Source organism: Cyclopterus lumpus, chromosome 3 (assembly GCF_009769545.1).
Source record: "Cyclopterus lumpus isolate fCycLum1 chromosome 3, fCycLum1.pri, whole genome shotgun sequence".
In the NCBI taxonomy this organism is placed as follows: Eukaryota; Metazoa; Chordata; class Actinopteri; order Perciformes; family Cyclopteridae; genus Cyclopterus; species Cyclopterus lumpus.
Window position 1 is genome coordinate 15,366,653 of NC_046968.1, and position 23,403 is coordinate 15,390,055.

General features: G+C 40.0%; 1 protein-coding gene across 5 annotated transcripts in view; it reads right to left on the reverse strand.

Moving 5' to 3' along the window:
- tcf12 (transcription factor 12) overlaps positions 1 to 23,403 on the reverse strand; it is a 65,083-nt gene that overhangs the window by 23,708 nt on the left and 17,972 nt on the right. For all 5 annotated transcript variants that reach the window (XM_034559862.1, XM_034559873.1, XM_034559853.1 and 2 more), the window contains exons 6-8: positions 8,539 to 8,600; positions 6,687 to 6,825; positions 6,190 to 6,242 (exon numbers count right to left, since the gene is read on the reverse strand). In XM_034559862.1, the coding sequence (XP_034415753.1) occupies positions 6,190 to 6,242; positions 6,687 to 6,825; positions 8,539 to 8,600 (254 nt within the window). The remainder of the gene's footprint in view (positions 1 to 6,189; positions 6,243 to 6,686; positions 6,826 to 8,538; positions 8,601 to 23,403) is intronic.

The following is a 23,403-nucleotide window of genomic DNA, read 5'->3' on the forward strand; positions in this document are numbered from 1 at the left end:
TAACACATATACAACACTGTTTCTCTCAGAAAAAAAGAAAACAATGTTTTTAACTGATTTACAATACCAATAAATCTAACCAATTTCTGTGGCCTTTGTTTGTTTTACTTGATTTTATTAATGACTCTGTCCTCTTTACAAGAAACACATTTTTACAAAAACCCTTTTCAAGATTTGCAGTTTTTAAACTCAATGGACAAGCTTTGGTACAGAATGTCCAAATGTCATAAAAATCGGCATTCATCAGGCAGCAATGTGTTCCCATTTCTGCCCATTATAATTTTGCTTTGGTGTATATGTTGCATGCTTTATGTTTTCAATCATGCTTAAAAGGCTGCAAGAAAGCTATACACAGATTAATAATTGGGCACAGCGGTCTTCAAACGACTGCTATTTAAACTGCTTTAAAAGTCTGACGGCAGTAAATATGTGTAAAAAAGCAACCAATTATTTCCATCCCCCAAGCTGGCAGAAATAAAAGTTAGCACATTTGTTGGACATCTGTCCTAAACCATTTGCTGGAAGAACTAGAAACCCAGAAAACATGACTTTTCCTGTTTACATTCTCATATTCACAAAAACACATTTTTATCGTTTCACAGAGAAACCGAAGGGCATAAGAGACATGTGAAGAGAGCGATGGAGATTCCATTGTGGGAAAGTGAGGATGCATTTAGCCAACGGCTTAATTTTAGCTGACTTGTTCTTTTCTCACAAAACCAAGACGGTCACTTCGTAATTGGAGAGCTAGAAATGACAAAAGTGATGAAAGCAAGGACCAGGTGGATTCAAGAAAAGACCCATGTGATACTACCTCCATTTTGAGGAAGTCATGTATTATTCATGCTTGATGAATTGGCCTTCTATTTGAACAAACTCTCTCATCTTCTGTGTCGCTGAATGATACCTCACCCTTCTATCCAGCAGAAACATCACTTTTCTGTTGACTTGAGAACATCTTCTCACAACAAGCTTGTTCAGGCTTCCCACAACGCTGTACTCATGTTAGGCCTGTGTGTGCCCATGTACTGTACTTAAGCATTGTGGAGCAACAATGTAAATGTACATATTTGTTCAAATGTAATCTATTTTTAAACATATCAGAGACACCAATACTGTTTGTATGAAACTATTTAGAAATGAACTACATGATAATGATCCAAAAGATGATAGTGGGTGACACATCCTGCTCTGAGCAGGATGTGTCACCCACTATCACCTTTACTTTATCACCATTACACTGGACTGCCGAGATTCATCCCTCTCACGCATCACTTTACACATAACCCATCCTGGAGGTAAGAACCTCGGGGACGACATGAGCCTTGTGTTGTTTGATGACGTACTCTCCAGGTCACAGCAGCCTGGCTTATGGTCTCTAAATAACAAACACAGGCTGTGTTCTTGAGCCTGCCAGCGATCTGAAATCAAGATTTTCAATAATACTGTAAACTCACGCAAGCCAAACATGAATAATACACAACAGGACAGAATATGAGTAATGACTTTAATCTGTACATTATTGTCATACTCTTTGTCCTTTTAACTCCTTGTTCTCCTGGTAGATGAAAGGGGTCAGGCCTCTGGCTTGTTTGCCTGATCCATTATCTGCAGCCTCTAATGTCAGTGGTAAATTTCAGCAACCCAAACAAAGATAAACACAAAGGCCAGGGTCCCAGAGGTGGCCGTGGCTGTTCAGCATCATTCCTGTCAAACCAGGGATGTCTATCTAATCAGCCAACTGATGAGGCCATCTCAGGGGAGCTCACTAACTCGGGTCAGGTCGGCGCCTAAAATACTGTCCCCTGAGAGTTGCACAGGCAGAGCAAAACATAATAACATGTAGAACACACATCATATGATCCCATGCAGTCATGTTTCTGCAAAAGTAACCCACACAGAACAGCACATTTACAAAAATAACCTAAATCATCTAGATATAGATCACACACCACATCGACACATTTCCACACACGCCTACAATGAATTCCAAATAATTTACAGCAGCATTACAGATGATAAGGTTTTGATGGAAAAAAATAAATAAAATTGAATCACCAGTTCTGCATAACCGCTATCATTCATGCTGAACTATGTGGAAGTCTATGTCCACTATCTGGGACCTTCTTACACATTCAGCACTCACTTACATGTCTGCTGTGTCATCTTGAACTCTGCAGGAAGCTTATACGTGGCTTGTATGAGCTTGTTTGCTGCCTATGGTTTTATGTGGGTGGACTCACTAAAGAGTAGCAAGACTCAACCACAAAGTGTAGAGCAGAAAAACCCCAAACAATTATCTAAAGGGAGATTAAAGCTGTGTGTTTTAGCAGCATGAGCAACTCGTTCACAGTACATTTGCTCCATTGTTAATATCAGGTGTCTCTGGCATTCGGATATTAGCAGCCAAACAATACAAAATGTAATTTGTACAACGAGCATTCTTCTCATTTTCAAGTTTCTTTTAACAGAACTTATCTTCATATTTAGATCAAATTAAGCACAAGTGAATAATGAATGTTAGTGAATGAAGAATTTCTGTGGTCGAGGTTAATAAAAACCTGTGAACAATCAGTTGGCTTGACAGAACATGGACTGCTGTTTCAAAACTGTATCGCCTACTGTTTCCTCTCGCATGGCTGCACTGGAGCACCCAGTTCTGCCTAGTGACTCAATAACAATTATAAATACACTTTTTCAAGGATGAAATGCATGCATGTAAGGCAAGTTTAATGTACATTTATTTATATTCTTTAAGTGTCAATGTTATTTTTGTGTGCATGTACAGCTTTACACCATTCTGCTGGTAGGCTCTAAAATCTCATCTTGCCTAGAGACTTAGAGGCCTGAGGTGATCCTGGCTGTTTACATGGGGCTTTACTGATGCATGTTATCCACAGTCTATTCACCAAGCTCTGATACTATGTACTGGCCTGCTGTGGTTCAAAGAAAAGAAACAAAATAGAGCCGCTTCCTCAGCAAAGGGAACATTAGGTTACTGATGGAGTACAATGAAATGATCTCTTGTCTTTGAGCTGTTTCAGACAGATAGATAGAGAGAGAGAGAAAAAAAAACTATATCTCTTGAATGTCATGCACCAGACAGCAATGCAAGAAACATCTTAGCCTAAAGCAGGCTTCCTTTCTTACAGCTCACACAGTACAAATCTCTCAGAAAACAAGGGTGTCTGAGTAATCTGTCAAAAGCAAATGTCAATCTATTTTGTCATCGACACTCAGGATTCTCGCTTGCAAAAGTCCCAGAGGGCAGTTGAATCTCAGCCCACCACTTTCTTTCTCTCATCCTGCAGCCATATCATCACCAAAGCCAGGGAGGAAGTGTCACATCAAGCCGCTGTGCCTCTGACAAGGGTTTGTAGGGGAGGGGGAAAAAAAACTATTTACACAAACAAACTGACACACACACACACACACACACACACACCATACCCTTGCAGCAGCTTCCCAAGATGGAACTTTCCCCCAGAAGCAACAAACCCTCTCTCTCTCTCTCTCTCTCTCTCTCTCTCCAGTCCCTCCATCAGACAGGTGCCCACGCAGCTGCCCATCAGCATCCTTCAGCGTAGCAGCCTGTCTGTCCAATGACAACATGCTCTGTCCTTCGCTCTCAGCGCTCAGTTTATACAGTCAAAGAATGCAGCTAGACAATTATAGCAAATGTAGCTACTGTACAAAGGATAAAGCTTCCATGCTTAAATATGTTTGTCTGTCACACTGGGGTGTATATGTTAAATTTATTAGCAACGTTTTTTTTAATGTTCTACTCCTACAAGGTGGAAAAACGTGGTTAAACAATGGCGGATAACAAGGATTTGTTCAGCATATGCATCACATAAATACAACCACAATGGCAGAATCCCATGTCTGCAAGCATATATCCAGCAGACGACGGAGAAAGATATTTGTGTGGCTGAGGGAGGAGGGTGTCTGTATATAAGTTGAAGAAACATTTAAATGTTTGCAATCAGCCAGCTGGCCTGTCTAGATAGCCTTCACATCCTGCTGCACTGCAGTGTCAAAGCCTAAATGCACAGAGGATGTGCTCCCATAAATATTTTGATTTAGCTCCATCATGTAGTGTACACACACACACACACACACACTGCTTGGGCTTGCAACTTACATGGCCCATCTGATTCAAAACTACAACATTTATTTTTAGACTGAGAAGCGAGAATACAAGCTCGAGGAAAAAGGGGATTTGAGAAATGAAAAAAATAAATAAGAACATTCCCAGCAGTAGACATAATGATAGGAAGCACTGTGTTGATTTAAACTTTTTTTTAAATCAAACATCTATTCAGGTCTCTGGTGATGCTCTCATACTTGCTTACACAAACAAAAGCTTTTAGTGGCATCTGCAGTTGCATTCATGCTTTACAGGTACGCTGCAGGCTCTTCATACAGCTGCCTCTGGCAAAGTAGCTCTGACTCCAGGTGCGCCTTCCCCTCGACACTTCAGCACCACCTTCACCGCTTCCAGTGTCGGTGCCAGAGACACAAACATAGGTCTTGGCTGATAACCATCCTGAGACATACAGCAATCTGAAACCGTCACTTTACACATTTAAGGGACACAAGTAGCTCTTTACACCATCAAATGGTTCATGCCACCATACCTCACCTACGCCCCCAATACAAATATCCTAACACCTCCTAAAAGCTGCCAGACAACCTCCCACTCAAACATTTTCCACTTATAAAAAAACAGCTTTATGTTTTCCTTTCTCTGTCGGCAGGTTATAAGAGACCTATAGCCCGTTATTCAACACCATCTTTTTTCTTTCAAATGGGATCAAAGACTAACTGGGACAATTCCTCCGAGCTCCAGGCTTTATCTTCTGAGCAGCACTGAGTGACAAGAAGAAGCTGTATTTTATCCCATGCTCCTTCACTGTTTTTCCCCATCTAGCATTGTACTGCTTTCTTGTACTCTTATGAGTCACAGAACCGCACCTGCGCCCGTGTGTTACATACTGACAAATAAAATCCCAGCGTCCATTTACACAACAAAGAGATGTAACCCGTGAGGCAACCCTTCTTTGCCCCCCACCCCCCCCCCCCCCCCTCTGACAAGACCACAAATACATCACTTACTTAAGAGGAAGGCAGAACACGTTCCTGCTGCTGTCAGACGGCTTCTCTCCCTCATGCTCTAACAAACTTCTTTTCAAATACAAATCCAGAAACAAAACACATGCCAGCCTTTTATGCTGCACGGCCTGTTCCATATTTGATTTCAGAGTAACAGCAGCAGAGGTGACGATTATCAAAGCTCTGAAAGGCAAATCCTGTCTCAGACTCCCTCACCAAAAAAATAAGAACAGAAAAGCCTTTTCATTGTTTAAGGACAAAAAGGGTGGGATTTTGGTAAACCAGTTGCTTCTTAATAAAAAGAAGAGAAAAAAATCCTTGTCTTGTACCAGTTATAAGAATTTTACGGGAAAGCTTAATACAACCTTTCCCAATCCACCAGGGTTTTAACAATGAACATCTGACTTACTGATTTATGCATATTAATGAACTCCAACTCCCTCTGTCTAAGCGAATGCAAGCTGAGCTCCACACTTCTCTGCATCCTAATGGTTTCTGCTCCACCGGGATCATTACCAATAGAAATTTCAGATATTCTGTGCTATTAATCTCTGTCTGTCCTCCTGTTCGGCTACGTAATGACTAATTAAACATCAAAAGAGCAGAGCTGGGGATCTGCTCTGACAGCCTCTCTTTCTCCCAGGAGAGGCTGTGAGGAGGCTAGACTGTGACAGGGCAGCACTGAAAATCAATCACCTCGCGCTGCACACGTGTTTGCAAGCACACACACACACACACACGCTCATGCATGTTCACACCAACACACATAACGGAAAACAATGTGGCCAACAGAGACATGTTCATATTAATATTAAACAACAAGCATAAATAGTCAGTCTTCGCTTATCAGGCAGCTCTGGTGTCACTGCTGAGCCACAAAAACAACCGAATTCCCATCCAAGAAGTGTGGATGTGAAGTCAAGAGCGCTCTTTGTGTGCCAGTGTTGAGAGGGAGGGCGTGTGAGGGAAGAGTGTGTGTGTGTGTGTGTGTGTGTGTGTGTGTGTGTGTGTGTTTGCTTAAGTAAGCTCACTGTGAAATCTATTTATATGAGAGGGAGATGATCTTCCACTCACAGATGAAGGGAGGCCAGGAGGGACCTTGCGAGCCTTCTTTGTTTGTAGAGGATCTGTGTAGAGATGAAAGCACATCCAGTCATTCACAGTAAAAAAAAAAGAGGTTATTTTGAATGTGTTGTAAACAAGCCATAACTCACTATCACAAATCTATTTTGTCTGTAAAAAGTATTATTTGTGATTTAATTGTGACATAAACAACCTTTAAAATAAAATTACAATTTTGTTTTTACAATACACTCAAACCAGAGTAAAAGACAAAAGCAAGTCCATCCACTTGCTCACAGATGACTGCTAACCCACGTTAGTCTATAACTGTTTTTATTTTTTATTTTTCATTAACGTCTAAAAGATTAATAAAGTTTATAAAGTTTAAGACTTGAGTGAAACTGTGACGACAAGAAGTATCCATTTAGATTTTGTTTATCGTGAGGTTCTGATTATTTTAAATATTTCATACACCTGTCCCTGAAGAGGGACAATCATAAAACACTGACCGATGGGCGGAGGAGTTTGCAGAGGTCGTCTTCTAGGATTGGCTGCAGTGAAGGAGTAGAAAGGAGCTGCTGCTAACTTCCCTGACGGAGTCACTGGACTAGGACTTGCCAACGAGACGTCTGGCCTAACAGAAGAAGACTGACAGAGAAAACAAAGACACAAATGCTTATATTTAAAGGATAATACCAGCTTTCGTTTACCTTCGCTGTTTGTAGTAAACAGTCAGCTTGTAATTTCAAGCTCAATAAAATACATTGTTTTTATTTGTCTCAATTTATATCACGCATTCTACATTTAACTTCAACGATAATGTTGTCCTAAATAATACATCAGAGACACAAGCTTTCACAGTGTGTTTACTGTAAATAGCAAATAATACCTGATACACTGTTGCAATGGATGTACAAACATTTTTTAATTGACTATCATATCACTTGTTAAGTGAGATGTGACCTGTAATCCTGTAATTCTGTGTCACAGGACAGACTGTGGAAGCTCCCCGCATCCTCTTATCACCAATATCTATTTAACCTCTACAACACCAACAAACTGGGCTCAGAGCCCAATTAAGAGCTTGGTCTAATTAGTGTAACCGGCTGCAGACCAGTCGGGATCTTGTGAGCGAGTATAACTCCAGAGCGATGTGCAGTATTTGACTTGTAAACTCGCCTCATGTGCCCCGCTGGAATCAGCAGGCTACAGATTGACACAGTAACTACTGAGACCTTTTCTAATACTCAAAGGTCAGAGGCACTGAACACAAATGTAATACAAAATAAAATGAATCAGGTCAGGTTCAGTAAAATGACAATGTGTCACTGGTGCTGCAGCATTCTCATGACACAATAGACCCTCTTCTGCTGTTGCCTTTGTTCAATGTTATTGAATCCCTGCAGCAACACTAGCTCTGGCCTCTTTTACACTATTGTAGCTTTACAGGGAGGAACCACTGTGGAGTCATGCAAAATTAGATGCTTGTGACTCTCTTTGTGAACACTTCAGCAATAGTTTAATTCATGCAAGAACCAGATAATCAAACTATTGCAGATGAAATACGTTGTTGTTCGTAATAGCAGCTTGAGGAGAAACAAATATTCAGAAATATATCAGACAAGTTGCAGTTGAGATGTAAAGAACTTGACCTATTTCTACCTGCCAAGTCAGTTGTCTTTTTTGGCTTAACTATATTACGAATAGGGCAGGCTATAAATCAATAGGACATATACAAAACAAATACAAAAACAAAATGTAATGTTATAATGTTGTGGAGGTTCCCAGCACACATTTGTTGCAGATTCTCTGTGGAAGGAAAAACATTTTTTGTCCTGTTTGTGTTCTTTGACCCGAGAATATCCATTAATCTCAGATCTCTGCAGCTGACTCAAGAATCCCTGTCAACTTGAGTTTAATAGAGGATATATGAACCTTAAGAGTTCAAGACACTTTCAATTTCTTAAAAGGTCAACATTTCAAGTGATTTGGGATTACATCTTGTTGAGCCTTGTAGACGCTTTGAAACAAAAGTCTGCAGCCCCACGTTGAGCCTTAGACACTCTGAGAAAGAGTTAGACGTTGAAATCAACTCTAAAGTGAACAAGAAGCAAATGAAAGGAACAGAGTTATGTTAATAAGTCATGGACTCACAGTCCGGGCAGAGACCTGACTGCTTTGTTTGTGGTATTTATAATGAAGGGAGCTTTTATTTAGAAAAGAGTAAAAGGATTTACAGTAATCCAACAATGGTTGAATAAAGTCACGGACTCCCTTTTTGAAATGAGCGGAAGACAGGCAAGGTCTAATTTGAGCTACATTTAAAAGCAGTCAAAACTCAAAGCTCAGCTTTGAACTCACCTGGCCGCTCGATGCTCCAGGATTCCTCCCGTAGCCGGGAAATGGAGCCTTCTCTGATTTACCTGTAAAAACACACAGAGACCATAACAGCACTCGTACGTGTGTGTGTGTGTGTGTGTGTGTGTGTGTGTGTGTGTGTGTGTGTGTGTGTGTGTGTGTGTGTGTGTGTGTATGTATATATATATATATATATATATATATATATATATATATATAACATGCACCTGGTTTAACACAGAATAATAGACTACATGCAGTGTCCTGCATGACTTAATTAGCTGTTTTAAAAAGACTTAATTAGCTGTTTTAAAATGTTTTAATTTTATTGACAATAAAGTATTGAAATTCTGTTTATGGTATGAGTGTTTTAACTAATAAAATACCATCAGAAAAACTAAGAGGTTTGGTTCCTTATACTGAGTTGGTTTTCTTTCACTTGGATATCATCTGATGCTGGCTAAAAGCAAAAGGAGGGAAAATAAATTGCATTTCATAGAAATGTACCTCCCTCAGGTCCCTAACAATGTATTACGTCCTAAATATACTAACCAACAAAGTAGTGGAATCTCAAGTTGAATCTTAAGAAAAGCTCAAACCAAACCTGCAGTTCTGTAAAACAGTGTTATTTGTCATCAAGTTGCATGTATGCAAAAAAATATATAAATATGATACACATAAATAAGAATAAATACAGAGTGATAATTGTCCGGGAGTCCTTCTATCAGTGTCACATTCAATGTGCACACCTCAAAGGAATGCTTCCGAGCAGCCATCATGGGGAAAATAAAACTTACAACACACATGAATCATACACATCACAATATTAAAACTCAGCAGTTTTACTCCCACTGGAAAAAAAAAAACAAAAAAACAAGAGCTCCTCGTGTAGAGAATGATGAATAACTTTCACAGCGTTGTACATTATTTTTTGCCAGACTTCCAAATATTACAAGGACAGACACAAGCGCTGGAACTAAATTCTGTTTACTCTGGAGAAAATGTAAATATGTTTTTGTGACTTCAAAACTTGCATACCCTGTATCTTTTGTTACACAATGACTGATCTGAACATTGCTTTCACAAGCGCAGGTGAACAGAGGCACATCTAAGAGAATTCACTTGTGCTTATCAGGAGAACGTTGTTCTGCATCTGTGCAGAGGAAGCTGAGGAATTGCTTCTCTTGTAACAATAAGGTGATACAGTTCTGAGCCACCGCTCTTGTAAAAGGAAATAGGATTAAGTTGTCGGTTACCACCAACGTTAACTATTGTGGCACCGTGATGAAACATCTCCTTTGATGGAGAATTTGAATTTCTGTATTTATGTCTAATATCTAAAGGTGGTTTAGTGGAATTCCTTTTCACTCCTAAAATGTATGCTGAGGAAAAATAGTTAGCTTAAATATTCATTGGTAGCATGTGTTTTGTCACACAGTGTGTGTTGTGTGAATAATTGATGGTCACTGTTGTAGTTTCAGGGCCAACCAGGGCAGACAGATGTGTTTGAGAAACAATGTCTCGGTCCACAGTATGAGACAGTGAAGCAGCCTCACTGCGCTCCCCAAACAACTGTGGAGCCTGACAAAAGAAAGTCTATGAAGACGGTCAATCAACAGTGAAGCCTAAATACACAGGAATGCACAGTATAACCAAGGCAAAATACCATGCGTAAATATTTACTGCATTTGTAAGCATTGCAATATGGCCACTTTCTTGCCAATGCATCTACAACGACGCTACTTGTTACAATAGGAAAATGCTTGTATAAAATTTCCCCTCATAAGTTGCAGCCATCATATTGATGAGTTTATGCAACTTAAAAAAACATCCTGAATGGTTATGCGACAATATCACATGACATGTCACCTGCTATGACAGATGCTGTTCCTTTTCCTTCAGAGTTATCAAACAGGTATAAATTGTACTTGATTCTTTTATAAACAAAGTGTTGAGTGTATCTGGGCATCATTGATGCTATGTCCAAGCTTACATTCAGTCTATTATATTGTATGTCCTTCTTTTCTGTCTCAGAATCCTGCATAAATCTCTCCAATAATTCATAATAGACTTAAAATGTAATAAAACTATATTTGGTATTATTTAAAGTACTTACTGAACCATGTTCCTCTCGTGGTAAATGGGGAGAGAGCATTTACAATTACATTTTCAAATTATGATTGTAACAAACTAAAGCTACTGTTGTCCATTGAGAGGAATATATCAACACCACTGTATTAGTATGAAAGTCACTTTATTTCAACATGATTGACACCTTCTATTTAGCATTGAAAGGCTCCTGAATGGAAAAGATGATGTTCTCTGTCTATCTGATGCACCACATGTATGAACAATGTCTCTCCAAGATAGTTACTCACTTGTATTTACTTTTAAATGTGGTACGGTCAATTACTGTTACTTATGGTTTGTAGGTTAGGAGAAGATGAAACAATAAATTCATAGCATAGAATACCAGATCAAAGTATTTAATCACAGGGAAAAGTCTGTCCAAAACACCATCACCTGACCACTAGACATGGCAGCCCCCCCACACCCCCATTTCAGATGATGCTCCCTTCCCCACCAAGAAGAGAAGGATGCAGCAGTCCTCAGGGGAGCAGCCACGTGGCAGCGCATTTGGGGATTAACTTCAGCTTGTATGGACATGTCATGAGGTCATGGACATGTCTCTTTAGTTAGTTTAGACTGTCCTGCTGAAGATGCAGCAGCTCTGACGACTTTATCTGATTGTGTATGTCATCTCTGTGAGAGGAGAGAAGTAACTCCTCTCATCCATCTTCTTCAAAATACCTGCTGTAAACCTCCAGCAGGTATTTTTCCTTCTGAAACAGATTAAGAAATAAATAAAAAAGCCTGTCCTTATGACAGTTTAAATCCTTGTGTAGCCTCTTAAACTTTACAATAAAGCAACGACCTGAAAACAACCTCTGATTGTAAAAGAGTGAAATGTACAGTTTGCAACTACGTGGCTGAACGAACTGCTTTTCAAATGTCAGGAGAATGCATATATATGATGGCGAGGTAAAGTAGAGCAAAGTGATATATCAAGTGGAACATATTGCTGGGTTGGTCGGTTCTAAAGCCAGGAGCCTAAATTAGCTGAATAAAATATACTTGTATCATGCAGTGACACAATCTCCTCCCTGACGCACACAGACTGTAACTCATTGTGAGGAAAATAGGTCACTGTAATAATAAGTATTTCCCAAAAAACAACCTCAGAACAAGTTGTTCAATCACACATTTCCCAGATTGGAGTATTTAGGCTTGCAACACTAGCTTATAAATCAAAGACGGTTCCTACTGTTAGGTAAGGAAAAACACAAAAAAAAAAACAGAAATCATTTTATGAGTTCCAGGCTGTTATTAAATATGCTTAGTTTTCCCTCCTCTGAGCAGTCCTGTGTGACCACAGCCGCACAAAAGCACTATTATTGATATAATTATTTCTTGAGTAGGCCCATTTGTCCTGAGCAGGGCTACACGGGTCTAAGCGGGTGTTTCTTTTTTTGTGTGTCACAGGCCTACTAATGAGTCTAAAGTGCAGTGATTGAGTGGAAGCAAAAGTAATTATCTGCCTTAAAACAGCAATGCATGCAAAAGGTACAAAATGCAAAGAAGCATCATGAGCTAAGTGGCATAATTACTGCACCATCAGTAATATCAATTTAAGTATGCAGACTGCCATCACACAGAACAACCCCAATGCAAAGAAAAATCAATCTAATGAGGTTTAGAAATTCCATAAATTCTAAGTTGCTAATTGGCATGAAACTCTACTTCTGTGATAGTGTAACTAAGTGTAGAAGTATCTATATTTAACAGAATTTGTCCTGGCAAACAGATTATAGTAGTTGCACATTTTCCACAGGAGACAACACAGGTCATTGGCTGTTTATGAAACAAAAGCCTCCAGTAAAATGGAGCCATGTGAACAACCAAAAATGTACAACGATCTGGGTGTTAAGCTAAATTACACAATGTCTTGTCAATCCCAAGTGATATCTATATTGTATATAAGTGGAATATCTTATCACGAGTCAATGCATTGGAACTTTTGGAAGCAATCGTAGCTTCAGGTTTTCTTGTCTAGTTACAGTTTCTCTCTCTGTCACTGCCACATTGGCACCGGCTCAGTCAAGCTTTTTAGGAAGCATGTAGGAACGGCCGTCAAGAAGGAAATCCATCGATCTGAAAGGCATCCATTGCTGTTATTGTGCCACTCAAGGACTTTCACATACACACCTAGAATGCCTGAGGCACAGAAACCATTGCCCCAATGTAAGGCCCTGTGAAGCAGGATATTCTTAATAATGTGCCTGCATCTGGCAAATTATTTGGTCAACACAACCTGGTGACATCTGAGCAATGTGCTGTGCCCAGTACATCAGCTATTGGTTAACCAGATCAAAGAATCTCTTGCTTTTAGTCTTTCATAATTTTTTCCATACTCCAGGCTGCTGTCATGTACCATCATTTTTGTCCATACAGTCCACATGTTAGTGCTACACTGACATGTTCTGGGTATCCTGCTCAGTTTGGTTGGGATGAGTAACTTCAGATCTCTTGTTTTATTTCCTGGGATGAAACTTGCTGACATAGACTGACATTGACAACTGTCCCACACACCCGTTAAACATTTACACTACACAAGATGGTTTTTTTTGCAATTGTGAATTGCACAAAGCTACAGTTTTAACACAAAGAAGTAATGTTTATCTTTCTTGATCCAGATGTTTTCTTCTATTGCACAAGTTTTAACCAGAAACCTTACTGACATGAGCTTGCTTTTCTTCCATGTGTTAATTACACAGTAACCACATTATAAAATACAAGTGGTTTAAGACCAAATTATTGACATTTTGTTTAGTGAGCATTTTCTCAACAAACTGTGCAACCAAAGCACGTTGGTGTTAACGTGAACTATTAATATTGAGATCAATTCACACCAAATATATAAAACACCCCACATATCCCTTCACCGAGCACATAGAAAGCATCAGTGCACCTGTTCAATTTCAATAATTGTATGTTCAAGTGTGAGCAATAGTTTTATTATTGTCCACATACTTATTAACATGGAAATCCGACTGAAAGAAAAAGCATGCTGGCCAACCATTTGTAGTGTGCATCCTTATTGATCACAGAGCTGCAGTGCAGCCCCTTATTCTGATAATGTGAGAGGTAGTGACCTAAACGCCTCCAGGGATCAATTCAAAACCCTCGCAACAAAAACAACCAATTAGTGAGCGCGCTTCACCGCCTCTCCAATGCATTCCAAGAGCCTCTTTTTTTCCATCCAGAAAACAGGTCTATTTTCCTCGCTCCAAGGAAAGTCATGAGACCATGAAAACAAACTCATAATGCAGGATGAAGAAATGTTGTTAATGTAGAAACCATGTGAAATTATCCCATGTGTTTGCTGTGTCTGTGCTCATGTTACCATGTGACGTCTTCCATGGCACCTAACCACGAAACATTGATCCTATCAAGTTAATAGTCAGTTTCCGGACCCCCTATTTGGACTTATTTATGGCAAAAAGAAACATTATTGTAAATCTTTATTTAAGACTGGCATACATCTTTGTGTGGTTTTTCTGTTGATTTCCATGAAAAATTAAGAAGTCCCTGATTCTGTGATAACCAAATCTTCTACCCAATATCAAGTCAAGTTTATAGCTTGGAAGTAAAGCTAGACGGACTCTATGGTTACTAATAGATTCCTCTGGCAACAAGAGACGGCACAAGGACAAATCAGATGTACACTCACTCACTTTTGAAATGCCCCCTTTTGTTTCCTTTTCTCAAGAGTTTGAGTACATCCATCTTGTCAAAGCTGTTTGATGCTTCCACCAGGTTCTGTTTGACATTAAATAAAAGCTGACTGGGCTAGAGATTAGGTCAAAGAGGATGAGGAAACAGGGAGGGGAGCTTCCTCCCTCCCTAGCTAGGGGTGAATGTCTACAGCCCATCCGTAGGAACAACAGTAGGACGGAGATACATGATGGAGCCACAAAACACTGTGAAACATGTCTCCCCTGCCCTGAGCGTGACATTAATTTCTACGTACAGCCCTGTCAGCTTTGACATTATTCAAAACAGCAAGAGCAAATGTTAATGAGTTCTTATTTGCATATTCATTTTTTTCTTTGTTGAAATGTCACTGATTATTACGTTCTATGATGATAAATGCATCTGCTCATGCAGCCTGATGTCTAATTAGCCATTAGGTGGAATAAATAGATCAATTAAAGGAGAGGGACCATGATTAAGAGAAATCAAACTAGGAGGAAGGCAGGAGTGAGAAACTAAATAACACATTAGGCTTAGGGGAGGGAATGCTTACCTCCCATGCTTTTAAATTAGACTAGAAATCTGGAAAGGGATCAAAGATATTAAAGACTTTACTGAACATTCTTTAGCCCTGAAGTATAACTTTCAAAATCAGGAGCTGCTGCCCTTTACACTAACTAAACTGTTTATTTTGCCTTTTTCCCAGCCCAACGATTCACCTGCCAGCGCTTGTTATTCACGAATGAGAAAAAAAATGCATTACTGCAGACCAGATGGGAACATTCCACATGACCAAACCAATCAATCACCTTGGTGGGACGCAGGTGTGACACAGCCGTGCAGCAACACACCATTTCACAGTCTATCAGGCACAAACACATGGTCACCAATCAATGGCACCCTGAGGACCCATGAGGACGGGTGCTCCTCCGCAGCCTCAGTGGTTCATGGCTGATGACTTCATAATCACACATCCATTCTCTCTGAGGAGGAAGGCAATGAGCTACCTAATAACATCTCCCACCATGTGGGCACCAACACTGTAATGGATGCCCCTTCGATAGGGCCAACATGCTCCCCATGCATCACACATTCACATGTGAGCTCACCAGCACTGTCCCTCTCCGATTGAGAGAAGGCTGGAAACAAGAGCACATTTAACAAGCTGAAGAAATGTCCCTGAGTCGGATATTGTAATTAAGTCAGTGTGTGACATCAAAGTGGCGTTGTGTGTTTGGTAGTAGATGCCAAACAACTGTTGAACAGTAAAACAACAGAGGTGAAGGACAAGAAAAGGATACACACATGGGTTAGGAATGCTGATCCAGCTCCAAGCACTGTGGGCATATTTCCTTACACAGAAAACCCCTGCAAACCCTTTAAGTACATAAGCCTGCACTAAATAAAACATCAACAGCCTGAAGGGGATACATCTTTTGATGAGTGCTTTCAGTGGGGATGGCATTATATTTGGTCAAAAACCGTGGCAGCCATTTAAAAGAGTTTTGTTGATTTTAAGTTGACAAAAAGAAATGTATCTTCCCACCTCCATATTCCTAGCTGAGAAGAAAAGGTCTCACAGAGTTGTGCCTCTCTACACTTCCATCACCTCACACTCTGAGGGTCGTGCCAGGCATTGTCAAGCAAATGTTTGCTTTTTATTAACCAATCACAATCCACTACAGTCCAACAAGAAAGGAGTGTAACATTATCTAGTGTGACACCCAGCATGGACACAAGACGCCTGGGAGAGCAGTTGTGACTGTGGAAAAAATGGAGGCGGGGGTTCGGAGTAGTGGGCACGAGAATTAAACAGCAACCAGGTTTTCTGAGACTCTTCTCAACAGAGGACTCAACCTTTGATGTGTTTTCAAAGTAGAAACTTTACAAAGTTCCCCTAAAACCTGACTTGTCCATGTTCCAGAGATTGTCCAGGACGCAGCGGCCAAGTTCATGCATTCTCCATGTTGTAGTAGAGTTACTCCATTTCAAGAAAAAGAAAGAAAGGAGGGATCCAGTCATCTGTGCTCAATCTGGATTCACACCACAACCGTTACAAAATAAATGAGTCATGAAGTTGGTATTGGTGATACATGCAAGCAGACCACCACGTAATGCTTTTACTTTGTATTTCGCGTTCACACTGTCACAAAAATCTCATCTTCATTAACAAAAATGTCCATACCCTTCGGTACATATCATAAATCTTTTTTTCATACTACACTGTGCTTTTCTATGCTCTTCTATAATCTATAATTTTGGAGAACCAATAATGTGCCTCTTGAAAAGACAGTGGTGTGATATTGCAATGATTATGTATTGTTTTTTTTCATTTGCACAGAGGCCAACAACACGAATGTAGAAAGGAATCTAAAGAGGAAAAACAACCTATGAACGCCCCATGGATCAGATATAGATGTGTGCAACAGGTGTGTACAATAACACTTAGTGTCAGGTAAGATTACAGACACAGCTATTTATTCAGACTTGTCTTAACTGAAGCCAGCTGTTGCCTAGCTTTGATGCTCTCAAGACAAAGTCTGGAAATTCAAGAGATATTAAAGTCAGTGCCAACACTGCAAAATGTATCAATACGATGTATAGAGATCATTTGAAAAATGTGTCCAGTCATCCAATTAAATAGATGAGTCACACACTCAGTCCTGCTTTCTGCAGAGAAGACAGAAAAAGGTTAGGACTCAACGGTCACTTGCTTTTTTGGTGTATATTGGAGCTACCCAGAGAACTCAAAACTGTCTGCAATGCCAACGGCAAGCAACGAAGTCAGCATACTTTAATTGTTACACTAACAGTCATTCATCTGAATGAATAATTTCCCTTTTAGCTTTGCACTTATAATAATCTCTAACATTCTTCTTGGCATCAGCTGCAGGCAGCATGATGTGAGAGAAATAAGAGAAAGGGGGGAGGGGGGAAAGAACCGAAGAGAGTGGAAAAGAGAGCGAGATGTGGGATATACAAGTAGGCCAAATTGGATTTATCTTAACTTCTTTTAACCCTTACTCAAAAATGTTCAGCACAAAATATATATATTTTACAGAATTGTCTGTGTTTTTGATGTGCAACATGTGCAGATGCACATGTACACAGTTATCCACAAGTAGCTAATCCTGGACCCTAAAATACATAAATATACATAACAAGCATTCTTTCATAAAATGCGGTCAAACGAGCTCCACAAGGACACCTGCCGCTAAATATATAATCGGAAGGCGTGATGACTTGTTATGTCATCATACCTTGGCCTTAGCCAGGCTCTTCCTTCCTCTTTGGAGAGACAGCCCTCCAGGCCTACTGAGACTACAGCTGATCCTCTGCAGCTGGGCAGCCGCGCAGGGCCGAGATGGGCTGAAAAACTGGGCGGGGAGGGCTGGGATGTGTGGGGAGATGTGGGAGGCATGTGGATGGAGAAAAGGGATTTGCACCCTTTCAGCTCGTCTTCAGCTCTTCATGCTCAACTGACCGCGGTAATAGATAAGCACACCCTGCAGCTCTGCATAATGACCGGCTCCATCCACTAAACTGTGCTGCACATCTCCTCGTCTTCTCATCTCTGCTATCTGTTCTGTTCATATACTGTATACAGTACATATATACATTTAGCATTTATCACTTTTGAGAAAGTAAATGTGCAAAAAGTATGTATGCAGTATTAAGCTCACTATGACAACTTGCACTGTGTGTGTGTGTGTGTGTGTGTGTGTGTGTGTGTGTGTGTGTGTGTGTGTGTGTGTGTGTGAGTGTGTCTACACGGGTGTGAATGGCAGAGTTGGGAGAGGCAGCAGCATTGGCAGCACCTGTCACCCACTCTGCAGTGAAAATAAAACTAAATGCACACCTGGACAGCACCTGGCCACAATCACAGCCTGGGTCTGAGGAAGGTCCCCCCCGGGACGCAGCATTAGCACATGACACCTGCCCCAATAAAAACACAATGGGGATGCCAATGTGATGTGGGATTTGACACTTCACCAAAATCCTTGAGGAACAATTAGACATTAAAAGGGAAAAGGCTGAAAGAGATTAATTATATTCTTGTACAAAACACTACCCAATGTAGCATGGTGGTATGACGGTATCTTAAAAAATAAAATGTCACCTAAACAACCCTACAAAGTTTTAAAGGAAACAAAACCAACACAAAACAGAAGATTTTTGTTTAGACATTTTGCAAATGAGGAGAGGAATCAACTGCACCATCAAACGCTTACTGAATGCTAATATGATGCAAATTTTAGGTTCCAGCAGGGTATTATTATTACGCTCCCTTTACCCAACAGAGCACAGACAAATACACAGCATATGATTACCATTTTATGACATCCGAGATATCAATCCAGGTAAATAATATGGATATAAGGTATTTGCAAAACCATCATATTACAACTAAAATGTTGGCTAGGAGCATACTGAGAGTAAAACAATAATGAAGGTTAAAGTATCTGTAATAACACAATATACAAAGCAAAATTAAAAAGTTGCATGCCAGTCAAATTAACACCTACGCTATTGTTTAAGGTGAGGCATTGGCCTCGAGTAATTAGGGTCAGGACAGCCCATTGGTCATGGTTACAGGTACCTTGGACTACCGGCCAATCCTAGCACTTGAATGCTACACAGGGATGGTCTTGCTAAAAAAAGCAGTGGAATAATGCACTGGTAACACAGGTTGTGGATCCTTTATTTGGTCACGTGAGACAAATCTTGTTTTTTTCTCAGTAAACAAAATGTGTTAAAGATTATTTCATCACATAAAACATAATTGCACAGCTGAAACTAAATCTTCCAATGAGCCCCTCGTGAGACTGAGCTCTCAGTTAGGATGAAGTCTGAAAAACATTGTAATACAACACAAGGAGCTTGTCTGTAATGTATCATGACTTCAACATCAGTACTGAGCTGTCTAGACATTCTTTTTATTGAATAATCAGCTCCATGGCAACAGAAAACTCCACCTGACTGATGGCAATTGAGACCATAGCAATGCAGCAGTTACATAACAATAACAGAAAGTAGTCCATTGTGACGTTTAATGTTCTGTATAACTAACATGTGGAGTCTTTAAAGCTGGTGATATTTTACTGTCGGCTATGGCAACACCCAGTGAGGTGATCTGCAGCGGTGGGTGAGACAAAAACACAGGTAGTCATGTTAAGGCCACATGAGAATGGGACAGGATGCATGCAGCTGCATGCGTGTGTTGGTGAGACCGTTAAGCTGATTAGTTTTCATGAAGGGCTAAAGCTGTATGAGTAATATGTATGAAGGATACCAGAGAAATGTGAGGATGAAAGTACGACTCAGCAGTTGGTGATATCATGCCTTCAGGCACATGGCTGGAAAGAACTGATGCAGTCATCACCGCAGAAGAAGTGAGAAACAACATTAAAACCATCTGTTTGTATTTATTTAATCAAATAAATAAAAAATGTTTAAAGGTATACAGGGCTATGGAGTAATTTATAATCAATTAAAGGTCATCACAATGAATGAGAGCATGTTATAGACAAGAAACCGGCTTTATCGCTCACTTCTGAACTTTATGAGGACTTAGAAAATGTATGTTTGTGTGTCACAAAATAAGAAAGAAAGAAATCCAGACAATGGCTGTTCCTGCAACTTGACAATATCATAGGTCCAACCATTAATATAATTTCAGCAGGTGTGAATTTACAGGATGTTTTGGAGGAGCAGACAGAGGCCGGGAAAACCCTTTCTGATCAAAGTAATTTCACCGCCTATTGCTTCATCAATAATAAAACTGTACATCTACAGGTGGTCCCGTTCTTGTTTGTCTATCTATCTCTGTTGGACTGAATGGGTGCAGTGCCAAGTGGGGTCAACCACACATAGATCTTTGGTATTTGTAGAGGCTGCGACTTTGTCAAAGTTTGCGATGCCAATTTTCTTTGCCACCAGAAGCAAACTTTTTCAACGCCCCTTCGCTCGCATTGAATTGAGGTGAAGGGTAGGCGAATATTATCATATATGTTAATGTTGCCGCGATGGAGGGGGTGAATAGAACATTTGCTTCCGGTGGCCAAGCAAATTCACAAATCGCATATTTGCATCACATGGAGTTCAAGTTTAGTCCACTTGTGCATGTGTGGTTGATCCCACTTGGCACTGCCCACATTTGCATATGCATTTGCGCATGTGTGACCCTGCCCTGAATCTTTTCTCATTGTCATCACGACTTCAACTTGTGCAATAAACACATCACAAAAGACATATAGCTGATATTGCTCGATCAGGCCGGTGCTTAAAAAAGAGAGTGAGCATCCAACGTTACTACTTCTGCTGCACAAGACTTTTCTGTCTGTCTCTGCACAAGTAGAGTGTGCGTTATCGCATATTCTCCTCATATTGTGCAGCCCTAATGAGTGGTTGAGTAACAGGAACGCACAAGGCTGAGACTGAATATATGTTCCAGAGTGCCCTATAATAAGCAGGAACAATGTGGCTGCCACCTGTCCGACAGCATGCAGTGGATGACGTGCGGATTAGTAAGAGGATTGTGGCACAAGAGGGTGGGGCTAAGATGCACGTGAGGGCCAGACCAGCTGATCCGTAGTCTGCCCCTTGTTAGAACAGTGTCATCCTTAAGCAACCTGTGGTTTCCCGACATTCACCCAAAACCTCATCCAGCTTCAAAGCCTCTCACTCTTCTCTTGTGAGCCCCTTTATCTCAGCCATCTATTACCAATGCTATGACTGTACAACCCCTTCAAATCCAGAGAACCGAGAGACATTTCTGATTCATGTTTGTACTGTAGCGACATACACACTGATTCATGTTTTCCATTGTCCTATGAGAGCGTGTCGAAGTTACGCAAATTAATGTATATACAATACCTTATTACTCAAACCACATACTGTACACAAAAAAAAATGATAATTAGCAGTGCATTAGCACAAGGCTATACACAGAGCAGCTTATTGATATTGTCTAGTGTGTTTGTGATCAGGTATTATTATTATGTGTTATTCCAAGTGTTGAGCTGTAGCTGAGAGCTTCAGTAGTACAGAGGTCCACTGTTGGTCCAGCGTTTTAAGAGTACACCAAATTTAAACCAGATGCAAACCATAATATACAGTACAAGATCAGAACACTACATAATACATAGTTACGTGTTGTTTGTCTCTGGTTCCTTTGATCTACATTAATACTATTGTTTGAACATTTGGTGGGCACATGTTAGATGCAGCACAGAGGATCAGACTTTCACAGACGTCCGTAGGGTTTTTTATTTATTTATTTCCAGACTAAAGTTCAATAAAAACATCCCTAAATAAAATTGTATTTAATCTTGAAGCTATTTGGCCAAGTAGCAATATTATTTGATAATCAGGAGATACATGGCTTCACTAAAATAAGGACTGATAGACTTTAATATTTTTTCCAAAAGAAGATTTTGAATCAGCATTGTATTTTTTAAATACAAATCACAGTTTAGATCAACTGTGCTGATAAACTATAGCATGTAAAGTATGTCATTGAACACTTTATCACCCATCAGGAACAAGAATACACTGAATAGGTGGCAGGAAACACGAAGAGGTCCTAAGGGCCCTGACACACCAAGCTGACTGTCGGCCACTAAATTATGTCACATTTTCATCAAACATGATCCAAATTGGTTTTAAATGCTTACATTTAAACAGAATCTACAGTTGTAAAACAGGTGGGCTAGTTTTGTTTGTTATTATTTCTGCAATCCAGGGTCTTCTGGCTTTTTTTCCACTTGAATACAGACTAGTGACTAATTATTTTGTCTCACGCCGGTGGAGAACCTACATGCAGCTGTAAGTGCAGCTTTTAACAAAAGAAGTGATGTGACATATGGTTCAATTGATCAGGTTGCTTTCTCAGCTTCGTTATTTTGAAGTTGACTTGATATGTAAGTGCCCATGTACAGTATCCAGAGCCCTGAACCCGTTGGGAGGACTTTCACTCGCAAACACTAGCATTAAGGGGCTGTATATATGTGAGAGGGGAACATACAAGGAAGTCCTATCATGACAACAATCATTGTATCCTGTGTTGCAAGGATTGTGTAGGAAGTAACATAATTATGGTGTTAAATTTACAAAGTAACTTTTTCCTGCATAGACAAATATGAGGCGACCGACTCCATCAAATTGGGTCCAACCTCTAACATTTGACAAAACTCTGACGGGTGTCTTAACTATTTACAAGTGTTGTACTTTGTGGATTTCTGTCATTTGTAACTTCAATTGTGGCATTATGCTGTTGTGTTGGCGTTGTATTGTAATCAGCACAGTGCACGGGGAAAGGCGCCAAAGAGGAGCTAAAGCTGCCAAAGAGGAAGAAAAGACTCGTCTGTTTGGTTTTCCACTGCAAAGCGTGTGCAACTGTGTTTCCAATGGTGATGTATTTGCAACCAAAGCAAAAACAAGGACAGATCTGTGTAAATTAAAAAATATATTTTTGTTCATCAGGTAAATTGACCACAATTTACCTGATGAGCCAGTTGAAGCTGCCACTGTACACACACACACATATTTCATTTTCCAACACACACAGCCTCAGGAAAAACCCACTCTTTCCACATACCTGATGGAACGACTGACTATTTGGACTCAGAAGTTTAGAAACTACTCTGTATGCTGTGTAACAACCACCAGAGATGCTGAGATGCTAAACAACCCATTCAACAGTTCAGAAACTATATTAACTGACTTCTCCGTTCAACCATTGCTTTCACTACTACAGGATAAATTAAAGGTTAGGTATAACTGTTGTGTGGTTGTTGTAACCAGGAGGAATAACATTTCAGACCTGATTTAATGAGGTTCTGAAAACTCCATAAATGTATGTAAGTCCCAGATATTACTGTGGAAAAACAATTTATCAAGACTAAACTCATCTTGAATTCCAAGTCTGAGATAAGCTCAGACATTTGCAAGTTTACAATCACGCTGTCTAAATCTGACACATCACTGCAACAGATCACATTCACATTCTGCAGCTGTTCAGTATAATTACAGATGCAGTTGAAAAGGGTTGAG